At 32.1% G+C, this 27,053-nt stretch overlaps 3 protein-coding genes across 7 annotated transcripts in view; all 3 read left to right on the top strand.

The window, feature by feature from the left end:
* The first annotated feature begins 263 nt into the window (after positions 1-263).
* Positions 264-3,690, top strand: LOC139502944 (spore coat assembly protein ExsA-like). Its single transcript, XM_071292616.1, has 2 exons — positions 264-337; positions 2,683-3,690. Exon 2 carries the CDS (start codon positions 2,703-2,705, stop codon positions 3,465-3,467), a length of 765 nt encoding a protein of 254 aa, XP_071148717.1. The 5' UTR covers positions 264-337; positions 2,683-2,702; the 3' UTR covers positions 3,468-3,690.
* A 6,127-nt stretch (positions 3,691-9,817) lies between these two features.
* On the top strand, positions 9,818-13,510 carry LOC139503531 (mediator of RNA polymerase II transcription subunit 15-like). Its single transcript, XM_071293324.1, has 2 exons — positions 9,818-9,859; positions 12,097-13,510. The coding sequence occupies exon 2, from the start codon at positions 12,117-12,119 to the stop codon at positions 13,416-13,418; it is 1,302 nt and encodes a 433-aa protein (XP_071149425.1). The 5' UTR covers positions 9,818-9,859; positions 12,097-12,116; the 3' UTR covers positions 13,419-13,510.
* A 4,379-nt stretch (positions 13,511-17,889) lies between these two features.
* The window catches only part of LOC139503464 (spore coat assembly protein ExsA-like), a 27,445-nt gene continuing 18,281 nt past the window's right edge, over positions 17,890-27,053 (top strand). For 2 of the 5 annotated variants that reach the window (XM_071293241.1, XM_071293240.1), the window contains exons 1-2: positions 17,890-18,002; positions 19,926-21,054. In XM_071293241.1, the coding sequence (XP_071149342.1) occupies positions 19,941-21,054 (1,114 nt within the window). In that variant the 5' untranslated portion in view covers positions 17,890-18,002; positions 19,926-19,940. The remainder of the gene's footprint in view (positions 18,003-19,925; positions 21,055-27,053) is intronic. The other 3 variants (XM_071293242.1, XM_071293244.1, XM_071293243.1) reach the window with 3 other exon arrangements.

Below are 27,053 nucleotides of genomic sequence, written 5' to 3'. Positions count from 1 at the left end.
CAAACACCGAAAAATACAATGTCAACATATTATCCTATGAACTCTAAGAAAATAGTTATGTCAAGTGAAGTGTTAATTTGATGATGTGGAAAAGATGATGTAGTTTTTGACAAATAGATGTCAGACATAGCTATCGTGTATTGAATATCACATAATTTTGATGAAAATAAATGTCCATGCATATTTTTGAGAAAACATGTGTTTTGTTACGCAATTAGCTTAATTATTGAAAATTTCAAATTTCAAATTGCATAAATAGGCGAATGATTGTTGAAAAGATCGCAGTACTTTCCTTGGCTTCCCATTGATTCCTTCCTGCCATCTAGTTTATACTCAGGTAAGAAAATTTATTTATCATTTAACTGTTTAAAACACTTTGAATTTTTTCTTTTCAATTCAAACTCATTTGATTGTTATGTAATAATTATTGTGTGTCATACACATACACTGTGATAAAACCGTTGTAAAAGCACACCTTTATGAAACTTATTGAACACTTATAATTCAAATCTCAATTTTATCACGATTCTATGCAATTTTCCCTCTCTTTAATTGATTATATTGAGTAAATAGATGTTAAAGTTGCTTAGAAAAGCAAATAAGTATTTTGTAAGAATATTTTAATAAAATTCAATGCAAACACATAGTATTTTTAGATACTAAAAGATTTGGAAAAAACTACATACAGAGTATAATTCTTCATTAAATCTTATTCCATCATTTATTTAAAATTTTGAATTTTTAACTGGTAATTATTAATTAGTGTTTGTACTAAACATCCCACAAAAACAGTTGTAAAAGTATCCCGTTATAACAGTTATTGAACACCTTATAAACAAATTGAATTTCAGTACGATTCTATCTGCAATTTTCTCTCGTTTTCAATTAGTTATTATAATGCAAATGATTAGTGTCAAAGATGCATGTTATTTGCTTTATATGTACAATATAACCGCTCATATGTTTTAAAACAACATGATATTTTTTTTACATTTTTTGGAGGGTTCTCAATCGAATTTAATTATTTTTAATATTAATGACCTTACACAAATTTGCATTTATTTTTTAGTAAATTTTCTAACAATAAAAACTTAATCTGGTACTAAAAAAAATATGCGCAATAATCATCTAATTATAGTCTATGAAAAAGTGTGATTACGTGATATATCTAAAAAAATATATTTGTCAAAAGTGAAGGGAATACAGCGAACGTATACCCTGCAACAATTGTAAGAATACTTAACTGAAAGCAGTAAATGTATAAAGGAAAAGTTAGTGTTCTTAATTTGATAGGATACAATTTCGATGTTCAGCTTTCTATTATTTCTTTGTTGCTTCATTTTGATAATTTTTGCAATGAAAATTCATCATTATTTTGTGTATGCTTAATATATACTTTTTTTATGAACAAATGTAATGTTCATGCAACTAAAATAGTTCTTGATTGCTTAATTTCATGTTCTCACTACGCGATTGAGGGAATTTTTACTTAGTATGAGGGCTAACTAACATTTAAATAATGTTGGCCTGTCATAGACTTTTGTGAAATACAGCATCAATTTAAATTTAAACTCGGCGCCGGAATCTACAATCAATGCTTTTCAAATTGGTTTTCGAAATATTATTACTAATTATTTTAAAATGTTTACATTGTACGCTGAATTTTATGAAAACACACGCGGATTTTAAGATTTCTTTTCGTGAATGGAAATTGTTTAAAGATTTAAAAGAAAAGTTCACGCCAACATCACCTTATAATTTAACTTCCCATCTGTAGACAAACCTTCTCTCATTCACGAGCTTGGGTTTTTGAAAGTAATTTCACATATGCACGTAATGGATCAATGAGGGCATGTAAATATTTCATTTTTTTATGGGTTTTCTCAAAAGATTTAGTATCTGTTTTAAATATATATTCCCAACTGAGTTTCCAATATTCAATTTAGTCAGCAGATACCTATTTAAGTAATAATATACAAAAGCACAGCGTACATATATACCATGACTTTCCATTTACATATATACAAAACGTGAACGGTAAATTGTCCTTTTTCTTCTTTCGCTTAGTATTGATATTTATTGATTGAGAATGCACCATGTTGTGTTTATTTATTCCTTTATGCTTTGAATATGTATATATCTTTGTTTTGAAATTGATATTACTTGATAAAATTTGGTTCCGAAATATTTTTCTGGATAAACAATCTATTTATCTGTATAGTAAAACAGAAACACATGACTTGAGTTTAGTTTTTTTTCCTGCTTGTTTAGTTTTATTGTTTTGATTGATTGTTGGTTGCTTTACGCCGCATTAGCACAAAAAGGCTATATCGCGGCGATAGTTTTATTGTATGATTGGTAGTTAATTTTATGTTGTCACAGGATCATACGAGAGAATTTGTTGTTATTTGAGCGAAGGATATTAAACAAAATTATCACAATGATAAAACGTCTTAATACTGGTTAACGCTAGTGGTTAAATTGAAACAAATATATAATTTATTTACAGCCCCATTCTTTTGATAAAACAATGGCCACCTTTTCAGTTACAAATCTTTAAATATATACTCTCATCGATATTCAAACTCGATTATCTAGCATAACTTAAGCTGACAATTGAAGACTCTACATGCTTGACTAACTTACATATTAGATTTATACCATGTGCCTTTTGTTTTTCAGGTTTCGTCGTATATCAAAACATGGCTTTTATCGTGATTACAGCTGCAGCCATATTGGCTAGCGTAAACGCCGGTATGATGAAAATGATGCCACCCCCGATGGACATGATGAAAATGATGGCGATGGAAATGATGGGCGGTATGGGTGGTAAAGGTGGCATGATGGAAATGATGCCAATGAAGCCGATGATGATGGAGATGATGCCGATGAAAATGATGGAAATGATGCCCATGCCAATGATGGAAATGATGAAAATGATGCCAATGATGGAAATGAAAGGTAAAATGATGGAAATGATGAAAATGATGCCAATGATGGAAATGATGGGTAAAAAGATGGAAATGATGAAGATGAAAGAAATGATGGGTATGATGAAAATGAAGGAAATGATGGAGATGAAAGGAAAGATGGAAATGATGCCAAAAATGATGGAAATGATGAAAATGAAGGAAATGATGCCAATGATGGAAATGATGAAAATGAAAGAAATGATGCCAATGAAAATGGAAATGATGCCTAAGATGATGGAAATGATGAAAATGATGCCAATGAAAATGGAAATGATGCCAATGGAAATGATGAAAATGATGCCAATGGGAATGATGAAACCAATGCCAATGGAAATGATGCCAATGAAAATGGAAATGATGCCTAAGATGATGGAAATGATGCCAAAAATGATGCCAATGGAAATGATGAAACCCATGCCAATGCCAATGGAAATGATGAAGCCAATGCCAATGGAAATGATGAAACCAATGCCAATGAAGAAAGGAGCATACTAAACAAACATTTAAAACTGATGAATATTTACATATTATTTAACTTTAAAGCAGATGTAGTTTAAAAATAAATATAGATATCATTCATAACAGAAGGATTTAAGCTTGGATTTCGAGGGCTTTAGTCACTTTTTCGTGAAAAGAAAAGAAAAGACCTTTCTTGGGTAGCAGCTTCTGATGTAGTTATTGCATAGGATTAAATACACGAATAAAGCATGTGTACTTTTATTTTCTTTTTCTGTATTTCATTAGCATACCAATACAAATTTAACAATAAAGATTTAAACAAAATCATTTTTTTCCCTCTCAAGATACATATTGCATAGTCTTGTTTTGGTTGTTATGTCTCAAAACAGCAGTCTTATATAATGAATCTATTGGTCTTATTGGCAACAAAATTGAGAGGAGAGAAAAAATGGTGCTTCAATATACAGAATGCAGAAAATTTGGATAAGAAATAAAGATTATCGAAGATTATCGAAAATGATGATCAAGACCCCTCTCCAACCCAACAAAAACCCTCTCAATTTTGCACTATAACTCAAAACATCATCTAAAAGAAGAGAAAAAGATACACGAGGGACATTCAAACTCATAAATCGAAAATAACGCCATTGCCTAAAAAGAAAAAGACAAACAGACAAACAGACAAACAATGAAACACAAAACACAACATAGAAAATAAAAAGTAAGCATAAAGCATGTTGGTAATCTCAGGTGCTCCCCAAGGTTAACATATCCTGCTCCACATATGGCACCCATCGTTATGCTCATGTTTGTACAAACCCGGTAATAAGTCTTATTCAGTAGGTGACAATCGTGAAAAATAAACGGGATTGTAGTAACAACATAAATAACGTGTCGATATCATCTGTGACACGGATATTCCATAACGGTCAACCAATGATGAGGTCCGTAAAATTACAAAGGAATTATTTCAGCTTCATCATTTGAATCTCTTGCCTAAACAGCTTCCTGGTGGGATAGATGTGGTCCTTAAGACAAAAGTAGGTAGACAGATTTCAACACTACGAAAACGTATAATTGTGTTATCTTCCTTGTATTCGGAAGTGTTCCTACATCTTTGGAGGATTACCTACCATAAATGAGAGAAAATTAAATGCCTGTAGTTTTATTCTAGTTTTATAACCAGACGTGTCGGTTGACAAAGAAAAAATACGTCTGAATTTAACATGTTTTAATTGAATTCGAGAAAAATGATGTTTTTTTTCAGAACGTTCATAACGGATTTTGTCTTTCTGTCCATAAACTAGTCGAAGGTACCAGGATAGCAATTTCAGACAAAACTTGTATCAGTATTATAATACTCGAATCAAATATTTTTTAAAAGCCCCAAAAAGTAAACAGTTGAAGAACATTTTCGCCATCGTGTGGTTTAGCTTTCTTCAACTTATGTTTTCTTTTTCTTGCCCATTTTCTTGTTTAACACTTATGAAATTAACACAATTATATAACGACTCGTCTTAAGGTCTGACATCTTTAAAACATGTTTCCTTATTACAATTTGTATGCTATATTGTAAAATTCGCAAAAAACATTTTCTTTGCTAAATAGTACCTATAATACCGTATAGCGGGTTATTTTTCGCAGGTGTAAAATTTCGCAATATTCAATGAATAAGGTATACGAAATATTTTGGAGATTTATATTTTGGCGGATTCAAGACTTCTATTGAATACCTTTAAATGTACACTTTTAAATTTGGCGATTTTGTTATATCCGCGAAAATTAGCGAAAATTTACATCCCGCGAAAATAACCCGCTACACGGTAAGTATTGTCTATGTCTGCATTTTTCCATACACTATATAAAGTAGTTTTATTTTCACGAAACGATACAATAACTACAAAATAAATCTTAATGAAGTGAGGCCTCTTCCGTGGACATGATATGTAGGTGTACATTCAAATTATATATAAGATTATGATCTTGAGTAAACTTAGCAATAAGATATATATCAACCAGGTACATCATAGTAACTATAGATCACTTGTAAGCAATCAATAATGAGCAAAACTCATAACTGAAAGTAAGGTTTACAAGGCAACAATTTAACAAAAATTTAAACAATTCAAACGAGAATCCAACGGCCTGATTAAAGAAACCATAAACGAAAAATTGATATAAGGGACAGTAACCAATTACAACCTCTAATTATAGGTTTACTATTTTATAGAGGGTTCATCTCTACGCAAAGCTGAGACAGTTGTGTAATAGTGAATAATATAGATTGGAAAATTATTTCGAGAAAGACTTATCGTATATTGGTGTAGTTCATAGGTGTTTCATGTTGTCGTGTGTTATATAGATTGAACCGTTTGTTTTCCGATTTGAATTCTTTTCCATAATTTAGTCATTTTGAGGCCCTTTAAAGCTTGTTGTTCGGAGTGAATCAAGGCACCGTGTTAAATACCGTACATTGACCTAGAATTGTTTTTTTTAATACTTAGTGACTTGGATGGAGAGTTGGCACTCATTCCACATCTTCTCATTTATATTGTATCATTCAATCGATAAAAAGCAGAAACAAAATACAAAAAACAACCAACAACTGGTAATAAAAAAAACTTTAGACACAACATAGAAAATATAAAGTATCTGCAAGTTTTGAAGAACTAGTTAACTGCTTATAAAGCTAATATTGAAATCACGTTTCCTAGACTAAAACTAGCTATCTTTTTATCACAAAGCATGCACCGATGTGTAAAAGTACATTATACAATCTTTGATATAAGTATGAGACCTAGTGAAAAACAGTGAAGAAATAGTTGTAGAATACTCACAAGAAGCTGCTACTAAAGAAGATTTCTCTGTATTTGTTTGGTTGTATTTTAGGAAAACAATACATAGTAGAGACGGTCAAATGTTTATACATGTATATGGTTTTAAATTGAGAAAAAACTGTATAAATTTCGTGATGTTTCGGCGATGTGATTAACGATATGTTTAATATATATGATTCTCTGTGGAGAGCACATACATTAATGAAAACAATGGTAGAAATATTTATATGTTTTCATAATTTTATTACTACTAGTATTTAATACTTCATGGCCGATATTACCAATTCAATTCAATTCAATTCAAATCTTTATTATTATAACACTTCATTACATAGAATGTAACAAATCATTACAACATGAAAACAACATGAAGAAACAATATAAACAAGATTATAAATATGTATACATCAGACCTGTCATCAAATATAAGGTTTTGTTTTATCTGCTACAAGAATTACTATAACAATCGCACGTGTACAATTTCTTGGTATTTTCATTTGTACATGAAGATACTAGTAATTAATTTATTGTTCATTCCTCAGTCGCTATCCCCTCTGTTAGAACTGTATTGCTCCTCTAAAATTTGCTTTAACTCAGTTTTGAAATTTTTACTTTATTCAAACATTGTCAAACCTATAAATTAATCATATTATTGATAGTTTGCATTTAACAATGCATATTTGTTTAGAAAATACATCAAAACATTTGATTGCTTTAAAAAAAAAACTGGAAGTAATATGTTGATCTTCAAATACGTTATGTGGGAAAGGCTAGGCCAACAGAAGTTACGTAGAATTAAAGAAACGAGTTTTGCTTATTTACGTTAAAGTGAAAAAGATAAGGATCTATTTTGATATGAAAATATTAAAATTCAGTTGAAAATGTCAGTTCCTATGGCTAAATGATATATAAATATGAATTTCAAGCGAAGGTCAAAATCTAGAACGTCCAATTAAACTATGACCTTGACCTCAATTTCAAGGTCATAAACCAAGGATCCCAAATTAAAAGACCCTAGGTCTGTATTATGTATGGTTCATGAGTAATATCACTTTACGCATAATTCTAAATATAACAGGGGCAAAAATCCCATTTATTCTCTTCACACCCTTCCAATCGAAATTTATAAGTTACGACATGTCGCAACTAACAATTTAGTAAAATAATTTGTTGAAATCTTATAACGTTAATGAAAAAGAGTGAAAATAAGCCAAAATCAAAATTTAGAATTTGACCTTGACCTTTGACCTGGACCTAATTTTCATTTTTTTGGACCAAGGATCTTAAATCAAAAGACCCTAAGCCTTTACTTTATAATGATAATGAGTTATATTACCATACAGCTAATACAAGATATAAAAGGGGGAAAAGTCGCATCAAATGTTTACGTACCCTTATAACTCAAATTTACGTGTTACGCCATGTCGTAACACTCATTTTGTGAAAATATTTTGTCGATATCTTATAGGATTTCTGAAAATAAGAGATAACAAGCCAAAATCATATTTTTGAACATGACCTTGACCTTTGACCTTGACCTCATTTTCATTTTTTTGGACCAAGGACCTCAAATCAAAAGACCCTAGGCCTCTACCACTAATGGTTTTCCAGTAACAAATTTATTTCATTTATTTCATTACAAAAGGGGAAATAACTCTCATATGGAGTTTTCGTAAAGCTTCGGTGAAAATAAAACGTAACATCCTGAGGATATAACGAGCAATTTGGAAAAATAAATTTGTCGCTTTCTTTTACGATTGCGGAGGAGATCTGATAACAAGAAAAACAGTGTTTGGGGAGATAACTCTTACAAAGAAAAGTGTTCGGTTAAACAGGTTCAGTTTCAAAAGCGTATAGACTGAATGATATCATATACAAAAAAACTAAGCGACATCTTTTGAAACATTTTTACACCGCAAGAAAAAAATTAGGCGGAAGAAAAAAAAAAAAAATCAGAACAAATTCAATAGGTCTTTCCACAAGAAAAGTGGAAAGACCTAATAACATAAATACTGAACTGCAATGAAAATTCAAAACAAAAGGTCAATGAACAACTGAAAAAATCAAAATCTCAAACACATTATCTATAATTGCGATCTGCATTACAGTATTCATGAAAAGCAGTTCAGGTGTTCGATTATTATGAGTTATTCTCTCTTCAGTCTTCTCCGACGTCAAGAACATGCTCCATATTTTTAGAACGGAAGTACTATTTCGACAATGACAATAGCTGCAATAACCTTTAATAAGTTTTGAAATTGCAGTTAATAGTTATTTAACTCATTCTCAATGTATTTAAATAAAAGAAAATAAATTAATGATCAAATTTTATAGTTATGGCAAATTACGACAACGTACATGACTTACGATATCAATGCGCAACTATATGCGCAGACGGCGCGAAAATTTAAACACCCGATCTACCTTAAACAAATAAAAAAAAAATGAGTATTCCTGTAGAAAATGGTGGATAAAAACTGGCTATATGGCCATCGAAAAATCTCATTCATAAGACAATCTAATACCATTCCGTTATTTAACAGCAACGTGTTACCAAAAAAAACCAACCCACACATAAAAAAATAGTATATAATCATCATGTTTTTTTTATAGTATTTTTATAGTTTTAAATCATGTTAAAATAACACTTTAGTAGCGTTACACACAAAGAGAGAACTTAAGTTTAATGTGCATAAAAATAAGTCAACTTAAAAAAAAATAAAATGATAATATATCTTTCTGTATTAAAAAGATTTAAAAACAAATTTAAACAGAAAAATATTTCAAAAGAAATTCATGAATGTCTTTGCATATTTCAATAGTGCATATCAAAGTTGGAAGAAGAAATCAATGAGAGAGCATTTCTGTATATATAGTCCATGTCATATAATTTTGATTTTGCTTTTTTAAGGTGCTGCCATTTGACCAGGATGTCCCACCACAGAGTAGGTAATCTGTAGAATAAGTGTAGAACCCGGAGTCAAAAGTTGTTAATATTAAAATGGTCTATTGTCTGTTTATAATTTCTTACCATATCGTTCTGTTACGACCATGAAAGATCCACCTCTTTCTTCATACTATAAACGACTACGTGCATTACTACATTAATTTTTCATACGACAAGAAAAGGTTAAATCCTTCGTTAACAGAGGTTAAGTATGGTGTATGTCAAATGGATAGAAATGTACATATTAATTACAATGTAGAACATTTCTACATGATGTTTTCATTTGTATGAATAAAGGAGGCTGTGGAAAGTATGTCGATAAGACAAAAAAAAAGACCAACGGAAAAGCATGTTAGTATATGAACCCTTACAAACTATTTGTGTCATTGAAGTGTTGACTTTATGGTTTCGAAAAGATTATGTATCACATGTCTAACATGTGTCGGACATGGTTATCGTGTTTTTACTATCACATAATTTTGATGAAATAAAATGGCGTTGATTTTGTTTTATAAAACATATGTTTTATTACATAATGAACTCAATTAGCAGAAATTATCAATAGTATAAATAGGCAAATGATCGTTCAAACGACCGCAGAACTTTCCTTGGCTCTCCATCGATATCAACTTGCCAAAACTCAGGTAAGAAAAAATTAACTTATTATCAGCCTTCAGTATACTATATAAAATTACATAGGTACGAAACCAAATGAGTATCAAATTGGTATATTTTGATTTAAAGAATAGAATACGAAAAATTTGATTAAAACTAAAACAGGAACAACATGGAATGACTAAATAAAAATTAAATGAAAAACCGGTAACATATTATATTTATTTTTCTCTAACATATTCGGTAATACTAATCTTTTATTCATCTTTATATGTGATTTACCTTAAAGATGATGTGGTGTTAGCCAACCATTAATGTTTTTATAAATTTAAAATCAAATTTGCTGAAGACTTATCATTTATTCATATAATTTTTTTTTTCATCTTTTTTCGTCTTTTTTCGTTTTTTTTCTTCTTCTTTTCCCCCCAACATGATTCATTGACCAACCGATTACTGTCATACAATGAAACCAAACACTCAATACTTAAATCTATTTAAACAATGATTTATTCTATATCTAAATCTAGGCTCAATTCTATTCTATTTTTTGTGTTTGTTTGGTAATTACGAAATAATTAGTTTATGCGTTATACATACACTATAACAATTTATAAGTTTTCAACCAACATATTATGTACATGCGTTTATAGACGTTCATTTCACGATCTATTCAAATTATATTTCATATAAACGACTCATTCTTTTTTTGAGCTTTTTGATCATATTGCATCTAACGTATTCAGGCATACAAATACTGATTTCAGAAGAAAATTCCAAAACGGAGAGTCAACAATCAAATGACAAAATTAAAAGCTCAAACTCATTAAACAAATGGATTACAAATGTCATATTCCTGATTTTGGTACAGACATTTTCTTACGTAGAAAAATGTGGATTTTATCTGGGGTAATATGAATGCATCCTTTTCTTTCAAAAGTATGATCGTTTCTGATGCTTTTTTTCAATATGTATAAAATTATTATTTTATTATTCTAATTACTTTTATAATATGACTATTAAGGTAGATAAGGTGTCTTCCTCCATCTTGGATTTGGAAATACCAGAAAACAAGGTCTAGATCTTTAATAGAATGTGCAAATTTTTAGAGTAGTAGGTAATTCATGTGTAAGAACTTCCACTTCGATTTAGGAAATGACATGTTTTATCATATTTATGGTTGTATTTCACAAAAAACAGAAAACTTTTGTGTGATCAATTTTTTTCCAACTTTCCCACATAAAGGGGGGGGGGGCAACTCATACGCAAGGGCAGATAATTCAGATTAAGGTACTTTTACAATAGAATGTGTTAGGAATTTACCTATTTTATAATGTAGCAAATAAATGGGTCTGGTGACCCCATTTCTTCTCATATGTTATCTCAAAATTCTATGGTGTAGATTACGCTTTACTGAAGAAAATTGGGTTTTCCATGCATAATCTATACACAATTTGTCAATTTTGAACACCGTGTAGCATGAAAATAAGCCCGGTGACCCATTCTTTTTATTATTATTATTTTAAAAGCATGATAAAAACTACATTTTGGCAAATTATTAAAAAATTCTATGGATTATAATTTAGACACCCCATCTACCTTAAAATGCAAGAGGTTTTGGGATTATTTAAAAGTATATTTTTATAAAACCATTTGAGACGAAAAAAAAAAAAACCTGTAAAATTCACTACTTGCTTATTCCAAATAAAACCAATTTCGATAACTAGAAGAAAGAATAAACATAAGTATCGCTATTTTACAAAATTGTCGTTTGCTCTTACCGACCGATAATTTTCTTTCTCATCACAGAAGAGTGCTTTGAAACATTGTCACTAGAAACTAAGGGCGCACGTGCCCGTTATCATTGGTCATCTCATATGAAATCTTCACTAGAATATTAAAATAAAAAACTCTTCATTAATTTGTGCGTTCGATGCGCTTTTCTTGATTTATCTTCTTCATAAACATTTGAATCAAAGGATGTATAGGATATAAACACGTCAAGAGCTATATTATTACTCTATCATGTATATAGGGATATTTTGTACTTGTTTTACGTAGTATGATACAACTTGACAAAAAAAGTGACAATGACAGAAGGAATTATGAAAAGTACTTATGGGAAATGATAAATGGAAACCTGTATGTTTAGATAAATATTTTTAAATCGAAGTTTTTTTCATATGACATGTATGATTATCATCAAATTAAGATCGTGTCTGAAATTTTATAAAATTTACGCAAATTCCTTTTTGAAAATGCATTTCAGGTTTCACCGAATCTCAAAACATGGCATCCTTTTTCGTGCTTACAACTATAGCCATATTGGCTGGCGTGAACGCCTATGGAATGAAAAAGATGATGGGAGGTATGGGCGGCAAAGGTGGCATGATGGACATGATGCCAATGAAGCCTATGATGCCAATGGAAATGATGCCTATGAAGCCTGATATGCCAATGGAAATGATGGGCGGTATGGGCGGTAAAGGTGGCATGATGGACATGATGCCGATGAAGCCTGGTATGCCAATGGAAATGATGGGCGGTATGGGCGGTAAAGGTGGCATGATGGACATGATGCCGATGAAGCCTGGTATGCCAATGGAAATGATGGGCGGTATGGGCGGCAAAGGTGGCATGATGGACATGATGCCAATGAAACCCGAAATGCCAATGGAAATGATGGGCGGTATGGGTGGTAAAGGTGGCATGATGGACATGATGCCAATGAAACCAATGATGCCAATGGAAATGATGGGCGGTACGGGCGGTAAAGGTGGCATGATGGACATGATGCCAATGAAACCTATGATGCCAATGAAAATGATGGGCGGTAAAGGTGGCATGATGGAAATGATGCCAATGGAAATGATGGGCGGTATGGGCAGTAAAGGTGGTATGATGGACATGATGCCAATGAAACCTGAGATGCCAATGGAAATGATGGGCGGTATGGGCGGCAAAGGTGGCATGATGGAAATGATGCCAATGGAAATGATGCCAATGAAAATGATGGAAATGAAAGGTAAAATGGAAATGATGAAAATGATGCCAATGATGGAAATGAAATGTAAAATGATGGAAATGATGAAAATGAAAGAAATGATGGACATGATGAAAATGAAGGAAATGATGGAGATGAAAGGAAAGATGGAAATGATGCCTAAAATGATGGAAATGATGAAACCTGATATGCCAATGCCAATGCCAATGCCAATGGGAATGATGGACATGATGAAACCTGACATGCCAATGCCAATGAAAATGAAAATGCTGGAAATGATGAAACCTGATATGCCAATGCCAATGATGGACATGATGAAACCTGATATGCCAATGCCAATGCCAATGAAAATGATGGAAATGATGAAACCTGATATGCCAATGCCAATGGGAATGATGAAAATGATGAAACCTGATATGCCAATGCCAATGATGGACATGATGAAACCTGGTATGCCAATGCCAATGGGAATGATGGACATGATGAAGCCTGGTATGCCTATGCCAATGCAAATGCCAATGCCAATGATGGACATGATGAAACCTGGTATGCCAATGCCAATGTCAATGAAGAAAGGAGTATATTAAACAAACTTTTTTTTTATAATACTGATGAATATTTATATATAATACGATTCTTAAATAATTGTAGATAATTTGCTAATAAATGTATATATCATTCATAATTAAGAATTGTTTACTTTTAGCAGTTAATTACTTATTTATAAGAGAATGACAAGTTTGGCAAAATCGCCTATTAGGGACTGAAGTAATTCAGCTTCCCTATCTATCAATTTTCGTTGATTGCTGAAAAGTTGTATATTCGTGGATATTTGTTTTCGTGGTTGTGTCCATCTCTGTAAAAAGCCTATTGAAAATATGTTATTCGTTAAAAATTTGAATTGGTGACTCACCAGTACCCACGAAACCCGCAAAAATTGGTATCCATCGAATAATAATGAATCCACAGTATTAATCAAAAATAAAAATCAGGAGATAATGTTGTATAATAGCCAATGAGAAAAGTTTCAACCAAATTTGAAATTCAGTGGATGAGAGCAATTATAGACAGCCTTCAATAATGAAAAAAAAAAAATACTTTATAATACCTTTATAATAGGCTTTCGAATACCCCAACATGACAATTAGGAAACAGCTTAATTGAAAAATAATGGCATAATTTATAACAATACAATTTCCCAAGATTACAGACATAATCCAACAACAAACGCTGAACTGCAGGCTACGATCTTGATAAGGCAATACAGAATATGACAGGGTGACATATTTGAAGAAACCAACATATCGCTAAGCTTGAACGGTACTGTAAAAGTACAACACAAGAACAAACAATTACAATCAGTTGAAAAAATATTAATTGGTCAGACCAATACAGAGCCTAAAAACATCTATAAAAAATACATCCCTAGAAACAAAACAGACCAAACGAAAAAAAGAAAAAAAAAAAACCAAGAGTACTCGCTGTTACTGACAGCAAATGCAAAGCCGATTGAAATCAATAAAACAATCTGGCATTAATGACTAGATATCAATCAGTACACATTCAACATGCACTGCATGATGCAAAAGGACTCATTAACAATCAGAGAAAAACAGCATGCCCTTGTAAAAAGCCCCAAAATAGGTACCTTGAATATGCATATAAGTATACAATAGTATTGTAAAATAACTTAGGTCTATTATGCTTTAGGTAGTAGCTCTGGAAACGAAAACAACTTGAGTGGGGTGAGGTAGAGATGTAATGCAAATGAGGGCTTTATATTCGTCAATTTCAAATTGTAAATTGTAATTGTGGTGTTCTCCTCATGCACTTTTTTCTATAAGTGTTGGCTGTGTGCTTTTTTGCCATAAGTCATATGCCTTTCTGTAAATAATGTTTTGTATTCCTCTGATATAATCTTCTCTTGATTGACTCTTACTAAATAATCAAATGTATTGTAACGTTCCGGGGTCAGGATACCCGTCGTTACTTATCTGGGCCTCTGGTGTAGGAAGTAATTATAAACATCATATTGTAGTTCATATATTGTATTAATACTATTATTTATGTTAAGCAACACAACAAATACAGTGTGGTTCGTAAAACATATGAATAGAGATATATCTTAATATAGATACAGGTACATTTGTCTCTAAAAGCTAAACAATTATTCCTTATAATACTTGGTGCGAGGAAATCTAGTTGGTCCACAACAAATCATTTGAGCCCCTTCTTGGTGCAGGTTATATATATTTGACATAGTAATAAAATAAAGATAAGTAAAATATTATTAATTGAAATATTTTTTCACCAACTTATTTCACTTGGTGCGGCACCGAGCAAATCTGCTTAGTGCAAGCCTAAATATAAACACTGACTTCGCAGCTTGGTTCAGTACGGCAGATGACGGAGTTATGGGTAGTCTCCAATTAATGACTTAAAATATTTTACTATAGTTTTGAAAAAGACATTTACCAATTTCTGTCATAAGCTAATATGATTTTGTGTCATATTCCAACATAAACAATCTTTTGCTTGGTGCAAAATGATTGTGTTTTACAATTTTAAAACTAGCGAGCGTTCCGCATCGACGCGAAAAGCCTACTCGGAGCATGCAAACTTGCTACATACACTTTTGGCTTCGCCCACAAATGTCATAATACACATAAAAGCATAAAGAAGCTATCAATCTGTTCCTCAAAAGTCTTGGAAACACTTGTATGTCATCTAAATAGACATGTGTTTTATGTTAATCCTTTCAAAGACAGCAGGATCATTAGAAGTTCCAAAAGTTGAAACAGTAACCTGCCAAAGCACACTATCTTTAAATGAAAAGGCTGGTTTGGGGCGTTCTTCTGGAGTGATGGCTACTTGATGATATCCACTCTTTAAATCGAGTGTCAATAGTATGCTATATCAGCTAAATTCTACCAATGTCCGTCACGAACTTGGAGAAAGAATCTTGAAATTAAATAAAACGTCTTAAAGTTGAATTTTTTGGTTTTCTGATTAATCAGTCCGCTGAATCTTTAAAAAAAACCAGACGAATTCATTGAAATACCCCTGGTTCATCGTTTTTCTGCTCATACACTGTTGACATTTTACAAAGTATGAGTAGCAGTTGCAAGCCAATGCATACAGAATTAGTCGGGAAATGAATATTCAATACGCAGATGAAGTTTGTACATTGTTACTAAGGTAGGTAAATTTCTAAATTGAAATCGTCTCGTTTGTTAGAAAACAAAACTGTACGACGAAAGAGATGATTTCAGCTTCCCAATTGTAAACTTTCCATTTCTATGTAGCAAGATTGCAGAAGCGCCTGCATATGGAGTATTAATCTCCTAATTGATACGATATTACCGGGCTCGTATTTCCTATCATGATTTCCTTAATAGAGGATTGCTGCTCACAGGGAATCTATTAAACCAAGAGTTCCAAATGGTGCAGTTGAAATCATCCCTTCATAACTTTTCGGACGCCATCACGAGCTGGTTGACTGTTATAAAATAACCGTTTCACAGATGATATCGGATTTGTTCCTCAAGTCGTAACTACAATACAAACCCCTTTTCACCAAAGTGACCTACCATATTAGACTATTTACCGGATTTGTAATAAATTAAGTAACACGAAGGATGCCACATGTGGAGCAGGATCTGCTTACCCTTCCGGAGCACATGATATCACCCCCTGATTTTTCTGTTGTCTTCTTAATTTTAGCCATGGCGTTCTCATTAATTTCAATTTATGAGTTTGACCTGGTATCTTTCGTCCCTCTTTTTCAGTTGAAGTCAATCAGAAAAATTTGGATTTTTAATGGAAATAGCATCATCAATATATCTGAATGTGAAATTAAATGTTCTTGTTTTTAATATACTTGTTTTTGACAAATGTCTGAATAAATTCGACTCATACAATATAATATGATTCGCATCTCATCTTGTGTAATGATGTTTTTGTATGTGGGATACATGAGTGCAAATTTCTTTAACAAGAGACTCGAAATAGTACGATTTGAATACAAAGACAAGGCACAACAAGTTGTTCAATGTACGCTTTGCCCTTAATCTTACTTCAAAAAAAGGGTTTGATTGTATAAAAATTACACTTATTCATGTTATTCAAACATCCGTACAATATTCTTATTCATATGATATCTTGTTTTATACAAATATCTTTAGAAATAATATCACCACCTAGGGATGTTATGCATGATCCCTAAATTGTTGATTGCAACCAAAGGAAAACATAGATGTTAATTTTGGAATAAAACATTATAATGAATGTGACGAAACGAAGATGTAGCATTATGTATACTAAATTGATTGTGAATTGCAATTTAAAACCTTAAACTAAAAAGCACTAACAAATAAAACTATAAAGAAACAACCCTAACGTAAAAAATATTTTGGTTATGTAATTTTGAAATTTTGTCCACGAAAAATTGAAAATTTAGCTTTTATCTGAAACAGTCGTACATCAAACTGATAAACTAGTATCTCAAAAAGTGACAAATTGATATATATATTTATCTATAATGGAATCAAATTGGAATTTGTGTCACAATTTAAAAGAAAAACAAATTTAAGAAAAACGTTTCTGTATTGCATGTTATTCTAATTTCTTACCAAAATGTTTTTCTTACGTCCATTAAATAGCCACCTCTGTATTCATGTCACCAAACACACCAACACTTGTTCTTTTGATCAGAAATAGTAAAATCCATGTCAACAGTGATTAAGATAAGTGTGGTTTATGTTATGTGGGAACAATCTAAAACACATCCACACGCTGTTTTCATTCGTATAGATAAAGGATGGTAGGAGAAATATGTCAATGATGCAAAAAATATTAGCAAAAAGGCATGTTTAACTATGATCCCTTACAACATATGTGTGTCAATTAAAGTGTTAATTTTATGGTATGTTAAAGATTATGTATTTTATGACAAACATTTGTCGGACATGGTTGTCGTGTTAGGACTATCACATAATTTTGATGAAATAAAATGTCGTTGCATATCTTTAATAAAACCTATGTTCTATTACGTAATGAGCTTAATTAGCAGAAATTATAGATTGTATAAATAGGAGGAATATGATTGTAACGATCGCAGAACTATCCTCGGCCTTCCATCGATACCAACTTGCCGCCTAGTTAAAACTCAGGTAAGAAAGTAAATCACTTATTATCACCCCTCAGTATGCTACATTAATGATGTACTTAGGCGAAAAAAATGAACTTAAACTTGAAACTATAAGACAGAGAAACATTAGTGAAGCCTTAAATATTCTTAGGTCAGAGAACTCTTGTTCCAGCTATTTGATTAAAAAATATACAAAGGAAAGACAGACTCGGACGTTACCTTATATTTGCATTAGTATCAATTTGGTCTTAAATCGAAATAAAATAAATCTAGCAAAAGGATCTGCTTACATTTTGATGATATTTTATGGGCTATCAAATACACCTTATATCTTTTACAATTATATTTCTTAAAAACGACTCATTCTTTTACGGATATATTTGTTCATTTGTCATCAAATGTATTCAGTTATCAATTTATCATAACCTTCAAACGTTTTGTGTTTGATCGTAACTGATGAAGAAAAATACCTAAGACCGCTTTCGATACTTTGATCCAATAAGTACTAAATTCATATGAACTCTAAAATGCGAGTAGTTTTGGGATGGATTAATTGAAAACATATTTGTCATAATATGATGTGATAAAAACTGCAAAAATTACTACATGGTTATTAACAAGGAAGTCAATTTACGCTAAATAAAACAAGGGATTAACACAGTCAAATAAATCAACGAGTGATCAACACCACTATACTAGTAATCCCAAGAGCTGTACTCGGGATTTTATATTGGTTGAGGATCGATACAGGGTGTGATATTAAAAAAAAAAAAACCAACACTTTATAAAATTCTCCAACTATATGTTTTCTCCTGTAAGTTAATGTAATACAGATAGGGTTTGGGAACACATTTACTAACGTGACGAGACGTCATAAAAGTTTTTTGGGTTTGATAAAGCTTTTGCTACAGTTCCTGATATCTATATCTTTTCTATTAATACTAGTCTTATATTTGTGAATGGATATATGTTGTAAAGAGCTCGAGCTTAGGGAAATTTTAATATTATACAAGTTTGAGCTTTTTAAAAAATTGTGGCCTGCTTCGCTCTATCATAATTTAAGGTAATATGTGTGCAGATGGCTTTTGATTTAGTATTGGAAATGGGTAATTTTTAGAAATTGATTTACTTGAAGAGTGCATTATACACCCGTGTTTTTAATATGTTGTTCTCTTTACGACTATGCAGGTTGTGCATGTCTGGGTATGTGATTGGCCGAAATTATAAAATACAAATAACTCATTTTTGTTAACGTTGTATAGGAACATTGTTTAGTAAAACAAATCGTTCATATTTCAAATTAACAAATACACACGTTCTTATAATTGATATTTCAATTTCAGTTTGCAATATATGCATAATTAAAACAAATATGAAATAAGAACAGTTGAACGGAACTGAAATACACATTTCCGGCATTTGATCTCTTCTCCTGTGACGGGAAAAGTCTGTAATAATTTATAGAATTTAAGCCAATAGCAGTTGTTGTATCTTTGCCTCATCGTTTAGCAACCAATCAGAATCTTTATGTGATAAGTTTTCAATTCAAGACGGCGTGTATGTCGAAATAATAGCTCCGAACTGTGATGCCAAGCAATAATTCGCTGTTATAATCACTGTATAATAAATAGTATCTTCACGGATGGTTGATTTTACACTGGTCTCGGTGAGATATGACAGAAAAACTGACTTCACGCAACTTCACGCAAAAGTAACAATGACAGAAGGACTTTAAATACATTTTCTTATTAAAAAGAATAAATGGATAACTGTATTTTCAGAAAAAAAATATAAATCTAAAAAGTTCATTATATTCTTTCATATGTAAATCATTTGGTTAACATCGTGTATTCAATTTTAGGAATTATTCGCTGACTACCTTTGAAAAATGCATGTATGAATTATTAATATAATTCTGATATAACAATCACTGCATGTTTTGTAGGTTTCGTCGAATCTCATGATGGCATCATTTTTCGTGTTTACAACTGTAGCCTTATTGGCTGGCGTGAACGCCTATGGCATGAAAAAGATGATGGGAGGTATGGGCGGCAAAGGTGCCATGATGGACATGATGCCAATGAAACCTGAGATGCCAATGGAAATGATGGGCGGTATGGGCGGTAAAGGTGGCATGATGGAAATGATGCCAATGAAACCAATGATGGACATGATGCCGATGAAGCCTGATATGCCAATGGAAATGATGGGCGGAATGGGCGGTAAAGGTGGCATGATGGACATGATGCCAATGAAGCCAATGAAGCCGATGGAAATGATGCCGATGAAGCCTGATATGCCAATGGAAATGATGGGCGGTATGGGCGGTAAAGGTGGTATGATGGACATGATGCCAATGAAACCAATGATGCCAACGGAAATGATGGGCGGTATGGGCGGTAAAGGTGGTATGATGGACATGATGCCAATGAAACCTGAGATGCCAATGGAAATGATGGGCGGTATGGGCGGCAAAGGTGGCATGATGGAAATGATGCCAATGGAAATGATGGGCGGTATGGGAGGTAAAGGTGGCATGATGGAAATGATGCCAATGGAAATGATGCCGATGAAAATGATGGAAATGAAAGGTAAAATGGAAATGATGAAAATGATGCCAATGATGGAAATGAAATGTAAAATGATGGAAATGATGAAAATGAAAGAAATGATGGACATGATGAAAATGAAAGAAATGATGGAGATGAAAGGAAAGATGGAAATGATGCCTAAAATGATGGAAATGATGAAGCCTGATATGCCAATGCCAATGCCAATGATGGACATGATGAAACCAGATATGCCAATGCCAATGCCAATGATGGACATGATGAAACCAGATATGCCAATGCCAATGCCAATGATGAAAATGATGGAAATGATGAAGCCTGATATGCCGATGCCAATGAAAATGAAAATGATGGAAATGATGAAACCTGATATGCCAATGCCAATGCCAATTGGAATGATGGAAATGATGAAGCCTGATATGCCAATGCCAATGGGAATGATGGAAATGATGAAACCTGATATGCCAATGCCAATGAAAATGAAAATGATGGAAATGATGAAACCTGATATGCCAATGCCAATGCTAATGATGGACATGATGAAACCTGATATGCCAATGCCAATGCCAATGCCCATGCCAATGAAAAAAGGAGTATATTAAACAAACATTTTAGTACTGATGAATATTTACATATTATTTAAATCTAAAGCAGTTGTAAATAATTTGTCAATAAATGTATATATCATTCATAATTAAAATTGTTTACCTATTAGTAAAACGATGCCCATATGGGATGAAAGCGATTCAGTTTGCGGTCTTATTGAGCTATATTTTTCGTTAACAACTTTTAATAAAATGTACATTGGTATGATTCACTATGAGACAACAATACAGCAAAATTCAAGCAAAGTGGATGAATGCAATTATAGACAGCCCTGAAACCTTAAAAAAATTGAACAAATCACATACCGTCTAGCCGACATGAAAAATTAATCACAATTATTATACAGTTTATGAAAAACAAACACTACAGACATGAACCAACAACAAGCACTGAACTACTGACTATGACATATATAAAGAAACGAACCCTATGCTAATATTGAACATTGGTGCAAAAGTACAACACTATAACAAACAATTACAACCAGTTGCAAAGGGTTTAATTGATCAGATCAATACAAAACCCAAAAAACATCTATAAAAAATATAACAAAACAGACCAAAAGTAAAGATATAAGAGTACTCGCAATTACTGACCACGTATTCAAAGCCAGTAACAACTTATAATAAAAAAAACCATAGCATCTAAGACTTAATATCAATCCGTTCACATTCAACATTCATTACATGAATCGTAAGGACTCATTAACGATCAGAGAAAACACATGACTTTGTACAAAGCCCAAAACATAGGTACCTTGAATACACAGAAATAAGAAACATCATATTGTAGTTAACATATTGTATTAATACTATTATTTCTGTTAGACCAATACAACAGATACAGTGGTCCATAAAACTATGAATATAATAATAGCATAAGGTAGCAACACACAGTTAGGACTTTAGTTTCGCATTTTGGCCCCGGTGAATTTTTCAAATATGAAAGTTATTGTGTATTAAAATTCATTTTTAGACAGCTGAGTACTAATTTAGCCTTTAAAGATGGTTTATAAGAACATCAAGATTATATTATACATGTTTTTAGGGCTGTTTTCTATTTGACTCTCCGTGGTTTCATAGCTAGACCGGCAATCAGTCAATAGATTAATGTAATGTTTACAAACAGTTTTTTTTCTACACAAAGTTTTTGACGCAATTTTACAATGAAAGACTAATGAATTTCATTGAATTTATTGAAAGATATATGTAAACAGTTTCAGAAAAGGTCAAACTCCGAAACAGTGGTGACGTTGCTTCGCTAAACTATTAGCTACAACGTAGCGTAGTAAAGAGGACGTAACCGCTGTTTCGCAGTCTCAGAAAAGGTATGACGTCAAGCAATTGAAATTTTACTTTTGGCCAAATTTTGGGGAAATATGTGACATCTTTTCACCCCTTTTTGCCATATTTTATAACAAATAAATGCAGATTGTTGCCATGAATACACCTAAAAGAAATTATATTTTACCATTTTATATACTGGATATAAAATCTATGGAAGATTCGGATGACATACATATGCACAAATATGATACAAAGAGTAAGCTTAATATTGCAAGAAAGAAATGAAAAGGGGATGGTTAAACTTATGAGGGAAACTTTCAATATTTATTCCTAACTGTTTATTACTACCTAATATAGATACAGGTATATTTGCCACTAAAAGCTTGATAATTTTCCTGTTGAAACTTGGTACAAGGAAATTTAACTGGTGCACAGCAACTAATTATAAAAACAATTAAAAATCACAAAGATAAATAAAATACTAATAGTAAAATATTCAAAAAAGCTTCCTATTAAATTATAACTAGTTTTCATCAACGAGTTTCACTTGGTGCAGCACCGAGCAAATCTGCTTGGTGCTATCCTTAATATAAACTCAGACTTGGTGCAATACGGCAGACGACGGAGTTTAAGAGTAATCTCCGATTTATCATGTTTTTGACCTGAATTATTCTCGTAAAGTTTTGGAATAGACATTTACCAATTTCTGTCCGAAGCTAATATGTTTTTATATCATATTCCTACATTAAAAATCTTTTGCTTAGTGCAATATGATTGTGCTTTACCATATTGAACCAGAAAACGTTCTGCATCGACAAGAAAGGCTATCTAAACTTTTGTCTCCGTCTATAAATGACGTGATACACAAGAAAAACCAAATTCAAAAAAGCTAAATTTTCAATCTGTTCCTCAAAAGTCTTGGAACACTTGTATGTCATCTAAATAGACAACACATGTTTTATTAGTATTTTAAAGACAGCAGGGGTATTATAAAGTCCAAAAGTTAAAACGGTAAACTACCAAAGCCCACTTCCAGGATATAAAAAGGCTGTTTTTGGGCGATCTTGAGTAATGGATACTTGATGATATCCAATCTTTAAATCGAGCTTTGAATACCATTTGAACCCTGCTAGATAATCCCAGGTATCATCTATGCGAGGTATCAAATGTGAATCTAAAATTATATAATGATTATACAGACGATAATCAATAAAGAAACGAATAGAGACATATTTCGTACGCTCAGTTACTACTGAGGAACACCAGGGGCTTGTGCTAGGTTCTTAAAGTTTAATCGTTTTGTTTTTCTGATAATTCAATTCGATAAAACGTCTTAGATAAAGGACAAGTCATTCTTTGAAATACCTCTGGTTCATCATTGTTCTGTTCAGACAATGTTGACGTTTCACAAAGAATGGGTAGGAGCTGTAAGCTCTTCATTACCGAATGAGTCGAAACATGTGTATCCCATTTGCAGGTGAAGTTAATACATTGGTACTAAGGTTGGGAAAATTGATAATTTCAAAATTAAAACTGTTGTTTTTCATAGATTCCAGTCATGTCAAATTCGAAATTTTAGTTTAAAATGATGAAGAGCAAGCCGTGTCTGTTGTTTCTTTACTTATAGTTCTGGGGATATATTCATTGAACCCAATCAGAAAAGTGTTTTGTTTACGGAAAGAACATCATCAATATATCAAAATGCGAAATTAAATGATCTAGTTTCATTGGTCTTCTTGTTTTGACAAACGTCTGAAGGAAGTCCGACTCATTTGAAAAAAGAAAATAATAATATGATTCGCCAACGTTTAATCCTTGTCACATGATTTTTTTGTATGTGGGATTACATGAGTGTTCATTTGTTCAAAGTTCTTTTTCAAGAGACAGACGCACGTTTCATCTACAAAAGACTCATCAGCGACGCTCGAATCTAAAAAAGTAAAAGAGGCAAAATAAAGCACGCAGTTAACGACCATTGAGGAAAAAAAATCCTAAACATTTTGCCAGAATACAGCTAAGGTTATCTATTGCTGAGGCATTAAAGCCTTAGTATGTCAAATATTCTACTGAGCTGGTGATACCCTCGGAGAATAAAAACTCCACTAGCATTTGCATCGACCGAGTGGTTATAAATAAACGCATCATAGATAAATGCTGCACCAATTATCTGAGTGTCCAATAAAGTCTTAAGCATATTACAATTTCCTAAACAATGCAAATTTTTACACACCTAATGTATCGAGCACCCTGGTCTGCTCCTGTTACATGTTTATTCAATACAATTTTCGTGACTATGAACATTCAAAAGTCTGTCTGTGCAGGCCAACAAATTAAAGATAACCATTTTTATAAAGTAGGTCTCGTTCTACTGTTTTATATACAATTGTAAGAGAAGGTCATCTCAAATTTTGTACAAGTATTTGCATGCTTCTCGATTTTTTAACATTCAATGTTTACATCGAGATTAGGTCTGTTTGATTTTGCTAAGAAACTTAATTTCAAATTTGCCAATCTTTGCTGCATATCAATCGATTCCTTTGGATTTCCCCCCTGACTTTCTCTAATCTAGCTGTAGGTATATACGATAGTTTACCATGTTCCTGAGAAGTATACAGACATTAAAAAACAGTTGGTACTATAGGAATTCATTCACATAGAAACTTTCTATACGAATTTCACAACATGCTTCTATAGCCTGTTGACTTTGTCCTTTGCTGCAACAGCAGAAAATTCTGTTTTAATTTCAAACGTTACGAAGGTATAGTTACCAATTCTAAAAAAAGGACGTAAACATATTTTGTATTTCAATTTTTGCAATTTTTTCAACGAAGTATGGAAAATTTAGCTTTTATCTAAAACAGTAGAACATCTATCTGAAAAACTAGTATCATGCAAAGTGACATATGCATGTATATTTGTCTATGAATAAATATTGAATGAGTGGTTAGTTTATAGGAAAAAACTTTTTCAGAACGTTTCTGGGTCGCCTAAGATCACCCCTAGTTTCTGATGTAGTTCGTGTTATTTATTCTTTAGTTTTCTATATTGTGTCATGTGTACTATTGTTTGTCTGTTTGTCCTTTTCATTTTTAGCCATGGCGTTGCCAGTTTATTGTCGATTTATGAGTTTGACTGTCCCTCTGGTATCTTTCGTCCCTCTTTTATTCTAATGTCTTACAAGATTGTTTTTCGGACGTCCATTAAAGAGCCACCTCTATCATCATATCATCAATACACCAAACACTTGTTCTTTTTATCAGAAATAGCCATATCCAAGGAAACAGTGATTAAATAAAATGTGGGTTAATGAACTCATCATAGATACCAGGATTACAATTTTTGTGAATGGCTTTAAATTAGATTCCTACAATATAGAACACATCTACACGCTGTTTTTATTTGTACTGTGGATTGATTATTATTCGTTGGATATCAATTTTTGTGGATTTCGTTGGTACAGGTGAAACACGAAATTAAAAATCCAACAAATCACAAATTTTTATTAAGCTTGCATTTGTATGTAGAATTCGGCAAAACCACGAAAATGAATACTGTAAACCAACTTATTTTCGCTGATACTTTATTTCGCGTTTAGTCCTTTCGAGTCCATTTCGCGGCAATTTAAATTCGCGGTTTTCTAATTAACTTGATGTTGTTGAATACGGAAAGATCCAAGTTTTACATATTCGCGACGATTTAACTTCGCGATATTTTTCTACTAGCGAAAGTCGCGAAAATAAATCGCTCGCGAAAATTAGTTGGTTTACAGTATCCACGAAAATGCAAATTTTGCTGAATCCACGACAATTGGTACCCACGAAAATAAAGAATCCGTAGTATGAATGAAGGAGGTTGTGGGAAGTATGTCAATGAGACAAACTCTTAGCGACAAAGAATATTACTACATGATCAATGATGAACTCTTACACACTAATTGTGTCAATTGTCAATATGGTATTAAACAGATTGTGTATCACATCCAAAACATGTGTCGGACATGGTTATCGTGTTTTGATTATCACATAATTTTTAAAGAAATAAAATGCCTTTGCAGATGTTCAATAAAACACATGTTTTATTACATAATGACCTTAATTAGCAGGAAAAATGAATTGTATAAATAGGAGGATAATGGCTGAAACGGTCGCAAACTTTCTTTGGCTTCCATCGATAACAACTTGCCACCTTTTTAAAACTCAGGTAAGAAAGAAATTTACTTATAAACAGCCTTCAGTATACTTGATCAAGTTGGATAAGTACGATTTTCATCTATCACGCTATTTAAATATCAAATTGGTATTTTTCGATAAAAGTGAGTTTAACTTATTAAAATATTTGTAAAACTGGTAACGCATTAGATTTTTCTAAATAAATTCGTCAAGATTAATCTTTTAATAATCTGTCTTTTTTTTGTTTCATATTGTCGTGTTAACCAACCATTTTTCATATCAATTGATTAAAGTTTGTTGAATACTTATCATATATTCATATATAATTTAAAGTGCATACTTTTTAATATTTTTTACAAGCATGATGTGTTGACCAACCGATTAGTGTTAGTTCTGCATGAAATCTAACAGCCAATACTTAGTATTCCTTTAGACAAAAATA

Source organism: Mytilus edulis, chromosome 14 (assembly GCF_963676685.1).
Source record: "Mytilus edulis chromosome 14, xbMytEdul2.2, whole genome shotgun sequence".
Lineage (NCBI taxonomy): Eukaryota > Metazoa > Mollusca > Bivalvia > Mytilida > Mytilidae > Mytilus > Mytilus edulis.
Note: the sequence above shows the minus strand (reverse complement) of the source record. Positions and strands in the feature narration are given on the sequence as shown.